The sequence below is a fragment of the Falco rusticolus genome, chromosome 2 (assembly GCF_015220075.1).
Source record: "Falco rusticolus isolate bFalRus1 chromosome 2, bFalRus1.pri, whole genome shotgun sequence".
Classification (NCBI taxonomy): Eukaryota; Metazoa; Chordata; class Aves; order Falconiformes; family Falconidae; genus Falco; species Falco rusticolus.
The window spans coordinates 93,554,749-93,573,285 of record NC_051188.1 but is presented as its reverse complement, the minus strand read 5'-3'; the positions used below and the strand labels follow the sequence as shown (position 1 = coordinate 93,573,285).

The following is an 18,537-nucleotide window of genomic DNA, read 5'->3' as shown; positions in this document are numbered from 1 at the left end:
AACACTCCCCTCCAGCTAATTGTTATTCCTTTGTACAGCCATTGGGGGGAAAAGAAAAGAGCAAATACTTAGGAGAACTGGGTTGTTCAGAAAGGCCAAGAGGGGAACATTGCTTGAGTTGAGTTGAAAGAAAGAACGTAGTATGATATAGCAAATAACCTCACAGGCCGTTGGACCTAAGGCAGTCATGAGAACTCACTTGCCCTGTAAAAGGGGGACATTTTCCTCAGGAATGAGATTGTGAGGTTTTATTGTAGCAATGGAAAATCAGTGCCAGTGCACCTGCTGCATTGCAGCACCAGTGCCAACAGGAACACTGGCTTGCAGCCTTCCTGAAGATATATTGAGGAGTACTCTAAAGATAACAGCCCTCAGATAAGAATGCAAAGAGCTCCCCAAGAGCTTAGCAGATCCTTCGTAGAGACTGTCCTGCACAGAAAAGGCTGCTGTCAAATATGCTGGGCAGCTCTGAAGATACTAAGGATAAGAAACCTTTGGCTGAGGATGCTGTGTGCATCCCTTCCTCTGGTAAAAGCATATTAATATCAACTGGATGGCAATGCTGGATTTTGATGGGACGTGCATGAAAGGGATATGGTGAGCATGTCTGTTGGAGAACCAGATCCTGCTTGTAGCTTTTTCTGTGTTCTTCTGCAGTTAGTTGGCAGCTAGAGATGTTAAACAGATGTGGGTTTGTTAGAAACAGGAGGCTATGGAGGCTTTTTTCCTTTGCTTCCCTCCCATATTAGCACCACTTAATGTAATGTTTGTGCCTGGCACGTCCTGTGGGAGTAGGGCTGAATGGCTGTGCCCCCCTTTCTCCTTGCTGCGCCCGCATTTCAGACCGGGGCTGTGGCTGCTTTGGCACAAAAAAACCCCAACCAAAAACGTGTTAAAGAAGCAGCCTTTAAATTTTAATTTCAATACTTTAAAGTGATTTTGTGTGGGAGTTTTCTGCACTTAAGCTTCCTGATGTGCGATCAATCAAAGTCATGGCTGCTGGAATAACATTAGGTTCAAGGTACCCTTTAGGCAGAGTAAGTATTGCAAACTTGGCAAATGTGTTTACAAAATAAACATTGTATTGACAACTCGAGCAAAATCTCTTACAGCTGCATATGCTGGGGAAAAAACCCATATTTAACTAGAAGTATAACCTACATTGAAAAAAACAAAATCTTTTTTAATTTGTCTTCATTGCTTTTTATTACATTCAAAAACAAGTTGACAGCAACAGCTGAGAAGGAGTGGATACTAGTATGGCAAGCTTTTTCCCTTTCTCTTTCCAGTTGTCCTCCTGATGTGTCTGACACACACAAATATGCATGCTTTGCAAAATCCCATTTGCACTGTGGTAGTGATGCAGTCTCCCCAGGAAAATTCTTATGGATTCAGACAGTTCTGTGGAACAGCCAGCAATATGGAGCTCTCTCACAGCTGGTGGGAAGGATGATCTAGACTCTAAAACACGGATGTGGTAGCCAAAAGATTAAGATTTTGTTCAAAGATCTGCCACTGGCTCCTCCTGTAGCCCTGGGCAATGTACTTGCCATATGCATACCTTCATTTTCCTATTGGTAAAACAAAGCTAGTAATATTTCCCTGCATTGCACATACCCTTTGAGAAGCAGGTGGCTTAGCTTCTTCAAGACTTTCATGAAGATCTTTCAGGGGAAAGAGGCAGAGAAATACTGAGTCCTATTTTGTAGTCTTTGAGTCTCATTAAGTGCAGTCTACTCTCTGTTAACATGGACTGTTCCATGCAGAATAGTTCTCTGATTTTTTTGTTTCTTCTTTTTTTTCTTTTTCATTTCCATCATATTGACAAGCAAGTAAATGTCAGTTCATGTGAGAAACATTTAACAGGGCTCACCAGCCAGGCAAGTACTTCCCCACAGCTCTAATTAATAATGATAGAGCAAGTGTTACTGAAATTTCTGACATCTATTAATAACTTATTAGACATAAAGATAGCTCTTAAATATAATATGAAGTGTGTCTCTTTGTATTTCTAGCCCTGTGCCACTCTCCTCAGCAACTTTCTAGTGGGATCAGAGTTATTAAGGGTTAGGGACTTTTCAAAAGATAACATTTATTAATGCTGAACACAAATACTGGGTAACAGGGCAATGCAATCTGGGCTTCTGTACAGGACTAGCAGACTCTTTTGATCTAATAGGAGTCAAAACTGTGTATTATGTGCTAATCCTGCTGAGTCATAATGGAAATGGAGCTTATAATAACCATGTGGATATAAAAGATGTAGGTGTGCATTCCTGCATTTAAGCTAGCAGGAGGGACAGACCAATCTTGCAAGAATATGTAGCACTGGAAAGAAAGCTGACGGTGAGCTACTGCTACCCTAGATTTACCAGTAAGGCAAATGCCTAGAAAATAATTGGAGGAAGATGCATGTTCATTCCCAGTCATGCAAGTAGAATTACTGGCTGAAGCAATTCATTAAAATCTCTTGAAAGGGTTATAACTTGACCCTGATCTTCATGATTTATTTTTTTTTCCAGTGTGTTTTCTGAGCTTCCTTATAAAGTTCAGAGTTGGAGGGGGATTGGGGGGGTGGGGGGGTGGTGAGAGAAAGGGAGTTAACGTGAGTCACTTCAAAGCTTTATTCTTTTCTAACACCTTATGGAACTGTTGGGGGAAAGTTATATAGGTTATTTATATATAGGCTGTTGTCTTCTTTTGTGTAGGCTGTCTCAGTTTTGCAGCTTCTTTTAAGTTACACGACTCATCTGAGCAGGTCAGAATTACCCCAAAGTCACAAAAGCTGTTCCCTTTCTCTCCTGACTTTGACATGTGCTGTGCCTGACCTGGAGAAGTTGGGCTTGAGCAGCGCCTGTGCCAGGTGTTCCCGCTGTCAGATGGACAGCAGAAAATGGGCTCTGGGGCACCAGGTGTGTGACTTTGCAAAAGGAACAAGCCCTGTGCATTACATGGCTGCTCCTTTTTGGGAGTATTGCAGGGCAGCTGTAAATTATGCTCTTGGTGAATAAGTTGGCTTTTGCTTCTTGCTCTGAAGCCCTGGGAGTACAGAGAGGAGTATCAGTGGAAACACCCAGTGACTCTGTGTCTGACACATGAAGGGCCGGGCAGTCAGCTGAAAGGCGCCGTCTCTTCATTCTGCAATATGGTGCCTGTGTCAAGACCCTGTATCAGCCAGATCTTTGAGGTGGATGTGCCTGCATCTTCTTCACACAATGAGATGCTGCAAGAGATTAAAAGTTGTTTATGAACTTAAAAAGCACCCATGTTTCATTAGAAAATGAACAGAACAAGAAAAGCTGAATATTTTTTTATAAAGAAAACTCAAACAACTAGGTAAGACTAAGCAGAAATGCAAAGGTTCATGCACATCTCTCCTCCTACCTACTGTGTCCTCAATTCCAGCCATCCCAATGATTTGAAGTGGCAGAAAACTCAGTCTGGTCCTCTCTGAGTCTTAGGAAATTATTCTGTCCATCATCTCTGAGGTATGTCTGGCATCTCCTCAATACGGTTTCTCCAGATCCCATATCATTAAGTCTTTTGAACTTTCTCCATTTGACCAAGATTAACAGTTCCCCAAGGATGCAATAGATTCCTCTCCTTATAGGTGGGGAACCTTGTAGGTTCAGCCTCACTTATTCACTGCTTTAGAGACACAGATTGTGACACAAACTAGGAACACACAAAAAATTAAGAAGTAAAAGGACCTATACCATCAATTATAATTCCATGCTTGCAGGGAGGATAAAACCCAACACATCACATGCAGGAGCCCAGAAAATTGCAAATAGAAATAAGAGAATCAGAAGTGATTTATTCCCTACGTCCTGCACAGATGAGCAATCTTCACTGTGAATATTCACTGAGCAGCGGCGATATGCTTGGTAGATATGGAATTGTTAGCTCCCTCCAGGATTTCTCCAGCCTTTTTGTAAGGTGAACATTCATCTGTCAGTATCATGAAGTCATCCTACAAGCAGCCAGCAAGCCTTTGCTTGCTACAGGGCAACAGACTTCAACAAGTCTTGTGCATGCGGCATCAGACTGACATGAAAACCATTCCCCTTACTTGTGCTGCAGTGCTTTGAACCTCCAGGGCCAACAGCAGCCTTTCTGAGCGTTGCCTGCATAATCCTGCAAATAGCTCTCCATCTGTACTTTAAACTGCCTCAGTCACTGGTACCGAGAGTGTTGTGAGTGTTGTCAGTGCTCAGTGGTGTGCAGCTCTGATTTTCTGTTCCTTGGAGAGTCTCTGGCTGCTTTAACTACAGCAGCAGACAGTAAAGAACAAATGCACCCACTCTGGCATTAGAAAATGGATGAGGGAGGCAGCAGTTTATAGGAGAAAACACTGGACTTCAGGCTAAGCAATCAAATAACCTTCAGAAAAGGATTTTCCTGTTGTGAAAATCTAGTATTTTTGCTCAAAGTTAAGCTGAGAAGAAAATATAGATGTGCCCCAAACACAAGACTGTGTGGCTAGAAGGCATCTTCACCAACATCCTTCAGTGAGAAGCCATGATGGTCTTAGCTATTGATTTTTTAATATATTTGCACTATGTTTCTAACTGTTGGGGCTGAAGATTACTTCACTCAGCCTTGCTGTGTGTTGGCACTGTTTTGAACAGAGCTCTTAGTATGAGAGTCCTGAAGACAGTTTAACATTACAGTGTGATTCAGAAAGTACTTGTATTTACAACTCGGGTGAAAATGAAATTCTCTGGAAAACACAATAGCTGCAAACAAAGCCTTAGTGCAGGACTCTGCTTGGAAGCAAAGTCTCAGAATCTGTGAAGCCCTATTTTTACTATAAATCAAGATTATTTTATCTCTTGAGTTGTTGAGGAGAGAACTGTATTCCACGTTACAATGCTAACAGCAGACCATCAGTAGGCTATTACAAATAATCAGAGTCTGCAGCAGAAAATGATCATGAAAGGTGAGACTACCTCTTCTGTGCTTGAGTATCCTGGTGATTTCTTGCAGGTGTTCCTGACAGTTCCACATGAATACAAAAGGGAGCCTACAATGATGTGTTCCTGTGCTTTTTTTTCCTGCTTTTTTTTTTGTTGTTCCATGGCTGGTCTTCCACAAGTACATCAAAAGCATAATTCAGTTAAATGTTAATTGGTCAGATATCCCTGGATGGAAAGTACAGGCAGATCTTGATTAGGAAGTACTACCTGAATTTACAAAAGAGGAAAAGAGGATCATTAAATTTCAAAGAATGTGAACAGAAAAACCAGGGAAAGAGGTACTTGCCAGTAGCTTCATACAGCAGCTGTGGGTCTGCGAAAAGCTGGCACAATGTGAGCCCTCAGTCCAAGTCTTTTTCTTTCAAAGAGGTGGTACAGGCTGATGATCTGGAGCTGGTTTGTGGGACCTACAGTGTGGGTCAGGTGGGTCCTTGGTTGGAGGAGTCCGTGGGCAAGGACTAAGCGCTTGGCTTCCTGCACCATCTTGAACAAGGTGTCCTTCTGCAAAACTGCCTGGGCATGCAACCTGTGTTTCACCAAATGCAATGTTGATCTGAGGTTCTGAGCCTAAATGCTTGAACTGATTTGGGGGTGTGATAGGTACATTTACATTAATGTGGCAGCTCTGATCCCTTTAGAATATGGAAACTGATTCAGTTTAAATAAATAAAAAAAAAGCCAAACAACAAAAAACTTTGCATTAATCTAGCTAAATGCTGCAGTTCATTCCCTTTTATTTAAATTCCATTTTCTTCCCTTTAACCTGCCTTATTTATCCCATTATCTTTCTTTGTGCTTATTAATATTCAGACCATCAATTTCTTTCTACATACATTTTCACCTTTGCCATATTCTATTATTCTCATTGTACATTCTCTTTCAATTCTGCATTTAAGTGCTTTACAGTACGTGAAATATGACTCACTCACACTTACAATTAGAATTGGACCATGTTATCCCTCCTGAGCCTAAGTTTTCTTTGATGTCAGCATTGGGATATTTTTTAGAGACATTTTTACTTTTCATTTTAAAACTTCCCCCCCCCCCCCAAAGATGGAAAGAGAATAATTTGATGGACTGCATACACAAATCTATTTGTTGCACCATTGTTGTTGGCTACATATTGCTTAAATTGTCTACAAAAAAAGCATTTTTTCCCTCCCAGCTTAATCAGATGAAAGTAGCGATTCAGAATACAGAGCCCAAAGAATCATTATGTGTTGCTCAGGAACAGTAAGTAACTGATCAAGTAATAGTCAAGACAAAAGCATATGGAGATACTGACTAATGTAATGAACCATCCCATTATCAGTTGTTTTAGTCTGATGTTATATTTAGTATTGGTAAAGCAATTTTCTCTGACTGAAGGATTGATTTAATTTACCCATTTCTAACCTAGAGAGAGTGGCAGTCATAAAATAAACAAATGCCTTTTCCCAGCAAATTACATTGCTAGAAGTCCTAACAAACCCAGAATTTAGGAGTATAATCTTAGGGGAGAATTAGAATATCAAGTCTCTATTCACAAATAGCAGAGAGCACAAGTGAAAGAAGAAAAGGCATGTTGCCCTAGGCATCCTTTTTCTAATTTTAGGTTTTTGTTGTTCAGGTCAGTGAATTGGATCACTTTTAATGGTTCGCTTGGTTGTGACTACAATAGGCAATACAGCACAGAGAGGGTGTTGTAGAATGTTCTGAAGTCACCTGGGCTTTAACACAATTTTCATGCTATCCAATGGAAAAAATAATACCTAAAAATGTACGTATAGGTACAAATGTTCTCAGTATTGATCATGGTAGCTACACTGCCGTCTGCCAGTTCTGTAATTCTTATCTGCTTTACATGAAGTGATTTGTTCCTATTGCTACCAAAATAGAATCCTGATTTGTTATTTGATAACAGTCATGCACTAAGTCAGTTAACTCTTCAAAGGTCAAGGAATAATGCAATTTGGTGCAATTCTCTCCTAACCAGGTGGCAGAGGTAACAACTGCATCTGGCATGTCTGTGGCTGAGCTGAATGAAGATTAACTTTCACCTCAGGTGGTTGAGGCACTTTTGGATCTGCGGAGGAAATGAAAGGGTTTTCTGAACCTGAGTTAATGCTGTGTTTGAACCCCCCTGCCCCCCAAAAACCCAACAAACATTTCAGAAAACTGTAATCACAGCAGAAAAACTGGCATTTTGGAAGTAGGCATTCTGGCTGTACTCAGGTACATACCACATTGGCTTCTTATTTCAAATTAATCTTAAATATAAATGCTCCTTTGGTAAGTATCAGCATTTTACTCTGTTTATGAATTTAATGACACTGTTTCAAAATCCTGCCAGAGGTTCTTACTAGCAATCATGCAATCATGGGTTTGTGTTTCCTCTTTAATCTTCCTCAGTTTTTTTTCCTTGGTGATTGTTTTTATCCAAGCTCTTATCCACTGAAGAATTTACCACTTAGAGTCCAAGTAGTGAAGTGGGCATTTAATGTCATTACAGAAATGTTATCTGTTGATTTCACTAGGCAGAGCCAGAAACTTCTATTGTAAATGTTGTAAATGAGACCAGAGACTGACATTGCCATCTAGCTACAAAGGCTGCCTGTATGTGTATTTGCCTGTGTCTTAATGCAGCCACATATGATTCTCAATCTGCACTGAGCTCAGCTAGATATGGGGGTGTTGCTGTGTGATAAATGTCTTTCAATTACTTAACAATAAGAAGCTGCTTCCTTGTAGCAGGGACATCAATCCTTGTTTGTCACATTTGTAAACTGATCACCATGACTCCACCAATCTGTTGATTACTTTCTTTGGTCCAATCACAAGAAATGTCACAAATATTGGTACTATTTATTTTATTTCTGCCAACACAAGCTTGCTTTTCTGCCTTGCTTTATTCACAAGCCAAACCCAAAGGATTAATTGGTGGGGCACTGAGATGCTGTAGTAAACTGCAGGGAGTCTGTGCACAGCGAGTCCTAAGCTTTTTGTGGGGGCAGGGGAATCGTTTTTCCCTTTGGTTTTGACGGAAGGAAGAAAAAGACTTAATCAAATGGTTGTGAGCTCTCATTCAAGACCAATTTCTTGAAGACTGAAGAGGACAAGACATACAAAGTAGGACTGAGAAAAGAGCAGAGGTATGCAGAATATTAGTGCAAGAAGCTGATGCTTGGTATTGCAGGTTTCTTTCTGAGACAGCTCAAGCACAGACTGCGGATTTTATTGGCTTGTCTGGGATCTGACAAAACCATTCCACCTCTAACTATGACACTAGGGTGGGGTGAGGTTAGCTGTCTCTTGATCTGCAAGACTACTGCAGAGTGCATTTTTGTTGGCCAGTTAAACCAGGGTCTTTTTACCAGGAGAGAAGAGAGAGGCAACCTGGCTGGGGAATGACAAGACCCACAATTCCCTATTTCCATATAGTGTTGAAGATGTGGTTAAGCTGGTAGGAGTGGGGGTGTCCCCTGACCTGTTCTTTCACAGTGTTTTTCAGGATTAGGGGAATGAGAAGAATCAGCAGTGCCCTGGTGGATGACAAAGTCCTAATAAATGATGAACAGAGGAATTTGCATTACCCCCCCACCACCACCCCTCGCCTTCATAGTTTTAATTTTCTCCAAAATCTGTTTCTGTAGAGTGCTGAAAAAAAGAAAATCAGACAGAAATAACTAGCCCTTTTATTATTTGGTCTGTCTGTGTGCCCGAGCTTCATGCACCCTGATGAGGATCTGCTCAATCCTTGTTCCACTCTGCCCTTGTTTACAAGGCATGAACTCAACACAGTTCTTGGGGAGGGCCACCAGAACACTCTGTTTCCAAATAATTCAGCATTTCCCTTCTGTACCTTCTTGTTAACTGTTTCTTTAGTAGAACTGCGCTAGGCTTGAACTCCTGGCCTAGATATGAGAGACATACACTTTATTGTCACCTTAGTGAAAACTGGTACCACACACAGTTGACCACTTGCTTACAACAGTGGGCTTTTAACCATGGTTACAATTTCAACTAATGTTACTGTATTTCCAGTAGCAAAGGTCAACCCTCCATCCCTGCGTTATCAATGCATAATAAAATTACCCAGTTTGCTCCCAAACTGAGCACCAGCACCATTATCTGTCCAAAGCACAAGCCTTTGTTTTCTCAGCTGTAACCTCCTTGGTTAGAAAAACTGCCTGAAGCGATTTTTCAGATATATATTTTTTTATTTATGTCTGAAAAACAGACAGTATTTTCAAGGAAGTCAAGGGCTTGTGAAGTGGAAATGGTACATCCTGTCTAAGTTTCCTGTACAGAAAGAATGAATTGTCAGGAATGGGAAATACAAGGCAACTACACCATATGATTGCATAAAATGACACATGATGAATATGCCAATACTTCATATGCCCTTGGGAAGGAAAAACAAGCAGTCTTGGCTTCACCAATCCGATAACTGAATCTGTATTTACGGGTTTACTGTTTTCAAAGGTGGAAATACGCTTGGCGGAGAAGAGGGATCATAAAGTATGAATAGACACAGCCCATGCCAAAAAGAAATATTTTATTGCTTCTCTAGAATGGTTTTCCTTTATCTGGAACATAAGCTTACTTTTTTTTTTTTTTTTAATGTGTCATATAGAATACAGTTAAATAAAGTTGTCTTCCCAAGCCACCTAGCAATGCAGTAAGTGAGCTAATGAAGGACACTTGCGACTACCACAGGACTCATTCACTGATGAACTGTTGTCTCCTGTCAAAAATCTGCCCCATACTAGGTGCTTATTTTCCAGTAACAGAATAGCAGCTCTGATAGCTTATCCTTTTCCATTGCAAAATACATTATAGAAAGGTTATGGATATTAAAATCTTGAAGAGGCAAGCAAACATTTACCACAGCCTGGCAGACGAAAGCTTTTGTTCCCATTCTTTCCCCCTGCAGAAGCAGCCCCCTTCAAGAACAGGTCTCCAAGCCAGCTGTGACGGACAGTTGCTTACTTGTTCTCTCCTGAACACTTACGAGGCAATCAAACCTATAAATTTTAAACTTGGTGGAACCTGAACCACTTTGTTTTATGCCATATTGTCTATTAAGCTAAAAAGTCTTGTTGACCTGATTCATCAAGGTATTGCATGGTCACTGTGACTGTTTAGAACTGCACAGTGTAAAGGAAAATTAACTAGAAAGTGTTGCAACGACAGAGTAGTATAAAATGGTGGAGGTTTTAAGACTGGGAAAGTAATTTGCATTTTCTGATATGAATTGGGTTTAGAATGATGATATTTCATGGGTGTGAAACACTTGGGTGAAAAAAAAGATCCAGAGTAAGAGTGAAAGAAAAAGAAGATACTTGCATTGTGATAGCTTCTGACAGCATGTTCTTAATTCAGAAATTTATCTACCTGGAAATTATGATGAAACCAGGACCGATGTTTTCAGCTTCAGCTATGTAAAGGTGATATGCAGGAAAGAGCTATCAATTTCTTTATGAATTCACGATTTGAAAAGAAAAATCCAGTATCTTTTATGATAACAGAATTTCATGTAAGTGTTTTGATTTAAAAGGATAAAGTGAAATTTAATGCAACATCAACCTTGTACTTGAAGGTAGTTTTATATAACTTTTGTTTCAGTTTTGATTTAAAATATTACTTTATTCTATTTCCATATTTCCCATCTGAAAAATTCTCTGAAACTTTTTTCCTGAAGAGATTCTTTTAATGCATAGGAGAAATTAATTTCAAATCATAACATTTCCCAGCAGTTTAAAACTTCCTTATTTAAAAATTCTTGCCTAGAATGTGGTATTGTGCAAAAGGAGAGCTTTGGGGCTTCATATCACAAGTATAAGATATTTTTTCCTGAGATCCTATCAACTAAATTAAGTTAATATGACTTTTTAACACAGGCTGAATACCTTGCCCTGCATGTTGAAGCTATTTTCACAGTGCAGAACTCCAGGAGAGAATGGATGTATCTTTATTTCTATTTTACACCTGTTCGACAGAATCAGAGTTAAAGCAGTTGTCTGGAGTCTCAGGAGGCTGGCACTGTAGCAGAAATAGAGCTCACATTTGGGTTGATTCACAAATGTCAACAAATGACAGCTGCTCAGCTGCAGGACCCATGATCATGTTTTCCCCCGGCTTCTCTCCACAAAAGCATATTTCATTCTGGTGGTGACACATGGTGATACGCTGAAAGGTACCCAGAAGCTGTGAGAGAGTCAACAGTGCTAAAGTAAAGAGCTGGGAAAACGAAAGGTTTAATCTTCGCAGGACCTTCATGAACAGTGTAATCCTCCTTGGACTTTAATTTCCAGGAACTTCACTGGGGTCATTGATGCTACAGCAGTGCTGTATAGAGCATAAAGTGGTCTTTTATTTATGTAGCGGGCATGGCCAAATAACAAAGGAGGAAAGTTATTAAGAGAAAGGAGTTGCTTTGTCACATTTACTATGCTTAACCTTATCATACTTGGCTCTTGGTGCAGACAGCTCTCACTGTGAAAAAGTTCCCTCATTAGCTGGCACTAAAACATATACAGAGCATCTGAATAATTGATATAATTTATGGTTTTATTGGTGGAAGCCATTAAATCCCCTCCCCCCCCCCCCCAGCCAACATTAGAGGGGAAGCTTTGCAACATGCAATAAAAAATGGAACAGCTATTTAAAGGAAGAAAAGGACAAGAAAATTTTATTGTGCTTTCTGAACATGTTAACGCCGAACGAGGCAGAGTCTCCAAATATCCACATCTAAAAGTACTGCAAAGTAAATGGAGCCAGTGTGCTGTTGGGGCTACAGGTTTTTCAAAGGAAAGTTTGCAAGGTCTACCCTTGAAAAAAACAATCACCACTAAGTTTTCATTTTATACTTGGTAGCTTGATAATGTCTACTCCAAATATGTAGTGTTATTGCAGAACTTGCATTTTGTCCTGCAAGCAAAATTATGGGAAAAGTGGCAAATGCTGAGGTAACAATCTCTATTACATAGGCTCATGTGGGGGAACTTTTGTTATTTTGCTGTATTCTGCTTAGGATTACATCAAGATACTATGGAACTGAGACGATTCACAGACTTCGTCTAACCAAAGATGGCATATATCAAGCAGACACATATACCTGAAATAGGCATGCAAAACTCCAGTCTTGGTCAAAAATGAGAGACTGGCATTTTTAGGGTGCAGTTTGTTTGACAATAATATAGATATCTACCTTCCACTTACATGCATTTTGTCCTAGAAGTGCTTATTTCTTAACATTAATTTTAAAAAAAACCCCAAACAAATGAACATAACATGTTTTAAGTTAAGTGAGTATTTTCAGTGCTTAAAGGGAGTTTATAAGAAAGATGGGGACAGAAGGGGTAACGATTTTAAACTGAAAGAAAGTAGATTTAGTTTCGATATTGGGAAGAAATTATTCACTATGAGAGTGGTGAAGCACTGGAACAGGTTGCCCGGAGAAGTTGTGAATGCCTTCTCCCTGGCAGTGTTCAAGGCCAGGCTGGACAGGGCTTTGAGCAACCTGGTCCAGTGGAAAGTGTCCCTGTCCATGGAACTAGATGATCTGTAAGGTCGCTTCCAACCCAAACCATTCTATGATTCTATGACTGAGATGAAACATCAAAAAAAAAATCGGGGTATATACTGTCCTGCATGTACCCAGTAGAGTGTATGGAGCATGGACATGGTAGCTAAGGAAGCTGGAGATACAGTACTGTGTGATGAGCCCTTACCAAAGCAGGTGATGTAAGCCTTTTTAGTTGAGCAAACATACGAGTTTTCATGCTATACTATGATCTGGGGAAAAAATTGCTGGCAACACTGTTTTTGAGGTTGGTGGAAGAACCTCACAAAGGAATGGATGTGCCTATGATATCATGAAGTACTCAGTTTTGCAGACTCCAGCTCCTACAATCCTGTCATTCAGCAATATTTTTAACTGAAAATATGATGTGAAACATTCCTTGTTACAGTGCAAAGGAGAAATAAAAACCTGGGAATGAGATGCACACTTAGAGGCTGCCAAGTGGAGAGTTTTCTGTGGAAGTGTCCTGGTTTTGGCTGGGATAGAGTTAATTTTCTTCTCAGTAGCTGGTACAATGCTGTCTTTTGGATTTAGGATGAGAATAATGTTGTTAACACATTGATGGTTTTAGTTGTTACTAACTAATGTTTATGCTAAGTCAAGGAATTTTCCATTTCCATTACCAGCGAGAGGGCTGGAAGGGCACAAGAAATTGGGAGGGGACACAGCTGGGACAGCTGACCTGAACTAGCCAGAGGGGTATTCCATACCACAGAACGTCATGCTCAGTTTATAAAATGGGGGGAGTTGGCTGGGGCCTGCCCATAGCCGCTCGGGGACTGGCTGGGCATCAGTCAGCAGGTTGAGAGCAATTGTATTGTGCATCACTTGTTTGGGTTTTCCCTTTTGATTTTATTATTCTCTCTCTCTCTCTGTGTCTGTCTCTCCCCCTTTTTCATTACAATTGTTGTTATTATTATTTTATATTTTAATTATTAAATTGTTCTTAAATAGCTGAGAAGCCCCTAGAAAAAGGCATTTCATTTACATGTGAGACACTGCAGAGAGAAGCTACAGCATCTGGTAGGCAAATGGTTATAGCACTCACCTGGAATGTGTAGATCAAATTTACATCCTCTCTGTGCTCATCTCACTGAGGGAATTGTTCAAGCACCATGAAATACTCTCTGATAGGGCCTTCCCAATTCCTGCATGTGTTTGGGACAAACAGACAGAGAATGACTTCATTTTGCACTGCTTAGGATTCACTCTGGGAAGAGGAGACTGTTCTCAGTCCCCAAGCCAATGTATTTTTGAGTGTTTTCATAGAAGATGGAACAGCTTCAGCAGGGGTGGTTGGGAGAGGTCCACTTCAGATCGGTCTGTGATCTAGTAGATATGACCATTTCCTAGTCAAAGGAAGACACAGGTTAGTCAGCCAAAGCAGACAGAGACCCTAAAATCCACTGAAACTTTGCACTGTGCATACTTTAGATAACAAAGTGCCAGTCTAAAATCTGGGCACTCACTTTAGGACTTTGGAAACGTGTACCAGGTGAGGCCCTCCTGGACTTGGTGTAATAGATCTATGTCATCCTCCATGCATAGATAAGGGTGGCAAGAAAAAAGTCTGGCTTCAGAAAATTGCATGGGTTTTTAGGTTTTTAGCAGCATAGTTCTGTACACACTGGGGATACATAGACAAAATTACATAAAGTGATTTGAAAGCAAAGTGGTCAACTTTCACTCAATGCAGGACTTTTCCATTTATTTATTTTTAATGTGTTGTTGGAAGCAATAGCTTTCTGTTTTCTCATTTAAAGCTGTGCCATGATATGGCAATAGCTAAACAATAAAACAAGATACATACCTGTCAAGCTTATAGTGATCCTCTGATTCCAGCCCAGCAGGTTGGAGTTAAAATAATCTAGCTCGCTCAGCAATTGTGTGGATGTCAGTTATGGCAGCACTGTGTAAGTGGCAGGAAGGCAAACTCAGGGCTTCCTTTATTATTTTACCCTCCTTGCTTTAAGCCCACTAGGACAGGATTTGCACAGTCAGAAATGTTGATTCTTGTGGCTTCAGCTCCCTGCATTGTGCTGTCTCTGGCAGCACAGTCCAGCTGCTTATGCATGTCTAATACGTCTCCTAAGGGCATTTGTAAAGGAAAACAAGCTGCCCCTTCAAGCAAGGTAACAAACAATCTAAACCCAGCCGCATTTTACACAAATTACACTGACTTGATTCCTACTGTGCCTCAGCCTGTGGCACAGAGCGTCTGGGACGTGGTAGAGTTTTCACTGGGTTTCACAGCTGCTCAGTAAAGATGTAACTTGTAAAATTTGTTTATGTGTGGAAGAGAGAAATGCATACCTGCTGTGTATCTAACTGAAAGGCACAGATTCACAGTGTCACCATGGCGTGCTAAATCGCCCTCTTCCATCTCAGCCTATGCATGTTGTACTTGGGCATTGCACTGCGGAGCTGCACTTTTGCCTCAGCTACTGAAATGTATGTTCCCATGATGCAGGCTGAATAACAGTACTTTTCTCCTCTAAAATGTCTGGGTCAGTGTTCAGGATCTGCAGGAATGGAGCTCTGTATCCTTTCCACCATGCTTTAAATGCCAGTTCTTCTGCTTGTATTGCTTACTGCGGCACATAGTGCAGTATATTCTGTTTGATGGTAACAAAAAATGTTCTACAGACTTCAAAAAAGCATGCTATTCAAGCACATGGCAAATGGGAGAAAAACCTACTGAAATATGTGTGCTTCCCTTCACCATGAAATGGTGGCCTCTATCATAAGGGCAAGGTCATTTTCAATAGTGTGTGCAAAGGCTAGAGGTGGAGTTTTCCAAGGAGATTTGGTCTCGTAAACATTAGAGTGTTAGATGCACAACACATCCTTTTCTTCTTTCTTTTCAGACCACTGCATGTTTTGACTGCATTGAAATATTTAGCCTGCAGTTGTATTAACATTTAGATGTTAAATGCCTTTGATTATAATTTTTCAGGGTTTAGGTACAATTCATTTTGCTTATCTTGATTCAGTTGTATGGTGCTGCCATTTGAAGTGGGTGACCTTGGGTATCTGAGACATCTCCAGAGGACTGGTTTGTATGGTACTGGACATTTGTGCTTTGCTGAATTAGCAATTGGAGGCTAGGTACCTAATGTGGCAGTATGTGATGCTTTTATTTAGAGAACTGAGTAAAGCTGCGTGTGTCTATGTTTAGACAGTGGTTTTAAGCTCCTCTTTAAAGAAATGAAGAAGACTATTTGGATGTTATTCATCTCATCCTAGAGAAGACATCTAAAACAGCTCAGATGCATCCTAGAAATGCTTATTCTTCAGGGGTTATCTTCATTCCTTGATTTATTTATATCAAAGTAGTTTAGACAACTACCTCACGTGTATGCTGTAGACATTAAAAGTCAGATGTTTTTAATTTCACCCTGTATGAAATATCTGATAAACAAAAGAGACAACCTGCTGTTGCCTAATCAGAAGATCTCTGCTTAAAAACTGCAAGACTACAAAAGAAGGCAGCAACCAAATACAGTATGGAGGACAATGTACTTTTGATATGCATAGTGTGTCGCTCATTAATTGGCTACTGTCTGGCTCAGTGTGGGTAATATGATAAAAATCTTGTGACATTGCAGTCCTGTAATATATCTGACAAGTCAATTCGAATGCGAATAGGCTTTTATTAGAACAGAGGCATCTGGTATTTGGGTATTTGTAGTAGACAACATCTATGAAGATTTATTTTTCTTATAAAATTGCAGGGTAAAAGTCAAGCAACTAGGATTGAATATTTAATTAGCAAAGTTATATGAACCCATAGGATACAGTACCCTGAGTTTACTTTGAGGTTATGGGTATCAAACATAGCTAATTAATCAATATCATAATTGGTTTGTAAAAGATAAAAAAGGCGATAACTATATAACCATAAACTTTCTAGAGTTTTTTTCAATAGGTGTTGTATCATGCCTTGTATTTGAATTCTTTCTGGTAATCTGTGTTTGTGACTATAAGAGCACTTGTATTTTGTTAGACTAATCCTGATTCTTTTCCTAAAGTCAGCAGGTCATATTTTTTGTATTCTTTGTGAACATGCACCGAAACACAAAACAAAGAAAACCCCACCTCACTGAACAACTGGAACTCATGCTGTGCAGAAATATGTTTATTTCTTCACATCAAAATCTTCAGCTTATGAAGAAGGTTGAAATATAACATACTGTGTCCTATTTCTTTCTAGGTCTCCTATGTGAAAGCTATCGACATCTGGATGGCGGTGTGCCTTCTCTTTGTCTTTGCTGCATTACTGGAATATGCAGCAGTCAACTTTGTTTCAAGGCAGCACAAGGAGTTTCTGAGGCTTCGAAGAAGGCAGAGAAGACAAAACAAGGTACAGCTGCTCTTTACTTGGGGTGACCGAGTCTGCCCTGACAGCATGTTGACGTGCAGTTGATTTCTCACCTCAGTTGTTCTTGTCCGTGCAGGAAAGTCTCATTCTAAAGTTTCCTTTTGAATGATTTACTCCTTGATAAAAAGCTGATGACTGGCCACTGGGTTTATTTGCTATTTATGAAGTTATTGATAAATTAAAATATATTTGACGCTGATTCCAAGGATTTCATTCTCTTCTTACAATTGCTGGGGCAGCTGTACCTTTACAAACATTGTGCTACTATGTGACACCCACCAGTGGATAAGGAACCATTGCAAGCAATGACATAGACAGGGGACCCATAATATTTCCTTGGCATCATCCAGATCTGCTGACATCAGCACATGGCTGACACTCATCTTTTCTAGTGCTACCCTATCTAGTCATGATAAAATGTGACATTCCTTAGGGTATCCTATTGCAGAGTGATCCACAATTCTGTGCTCACTTTTAAATAACCAGCAACTGGTGTCTTTCCCATCTGAAACCAGAAAACATGGCCACTTTACAAAAGAGAAAGATCAGGAGAATGTCCTCTCTAGATGCTACTATTTCACAGTTAGTTACTGGTACAAACTTCACATTTTTAACAGAGGGCCTATTTGTGAGTATCATTATCACATCACTTTTTACCAGTGACTATAATGTAGAAGAAAGGCTTGTTTTTAACCTAGATGTTAGTCTAGAAATATTTTTAGGAAGTCTGTCCATCTTTACTGATTTTTTTCTTTGTTAAATGGAAAGACAAGAATAGACATTAAATTGTAATCCAGTTATGATCATTTCCACAAGTGTAAAGGCTTCATCTTTCCTATGTCTGTGTCACTGGTTTTCAGTATCAGTAGAAACATTTAGGTTTAGGCTGTACATATGCATTTTCTAGGTGAAGTAAATATTTCCTTGAGCTGCATGGGTGCTTCAAGCCACAAATAATGGTTTCCTTTACAAGGGGGATGACAACAATGGCACAGGGCATTTGTGTTTTGACAGATCTGTCTAATAAATGTTCTGTAGTTAACATAATATTTGATGGATGCTCTGGGAAGCAACCCAGTGCTGTTCTCTGCTTTAATATTATTGTCAGGTGAATTGAGATACCTGTCAAGATTAAATTACAGGAGGGAGCAGAAATGCTTGCCCATCTACATGCCAGATGCCCTGCTGGAAGCCTTTATTTCCAAACCCAACATGGCAGCAGCAGAAGCTGCTATATAGGGTCTGTAATTTCAGTTTGGGATACAACATCTTCTTTAGAGATGAACAAGTAGGCAAGAAGCCACCATTGGTAAGTAACAGTATCCAGTGGCATCACTCAAAAATTGTGAGGTTTTGGTCCATGGAAGTGGTTATTCATCTGCTGTGGGAATTATTATTCTGGTGACTATTAAAAGAAACTTATTTAAAACAAAATCACCAGAAGACCTGTGTTTATCCTATACTAGTCAATGCATGGAGTCTTTGCAAAATGAGTAATGCCCCAATTAAATACAAGGAAATATTCTGCTGGAGTAAGACACACCTGTCTGTTTGCACAGGCTTGCTTTTACTTTTCACGTGAATCTGGTTGCATGAATTTCAAAACAGAG

At 40.0% G+C, this 18,537-nt stretch overlaps 1 protein-coding gene across 8 annotated transcripts in view; it reads left to right on the top strand.

Annotated features, from left to right (window-relative positions):
- GLRA2 (glycine receptor alpha 2) overlaps positions 1-18,537 on the top strand; it is a 131,519-nt gene that overhangs the window by 84,725 nt on the left and 28,257 nt on the right. For all 8 annotated transcript variants that reach the window (XM_037378270.1, XM_037378272.1, XM_037378269.1 and 5 more), the window contains exon 8: positions 16,760-16,909. In XM_037378270.1, coding sequence (XP_037234167.1) covers positions 16,760-16,909 — 150 coding nt within the window. The remainder of the gene's footprint in view (positions 1-16,759; positions 16,910-18,537) is intronic.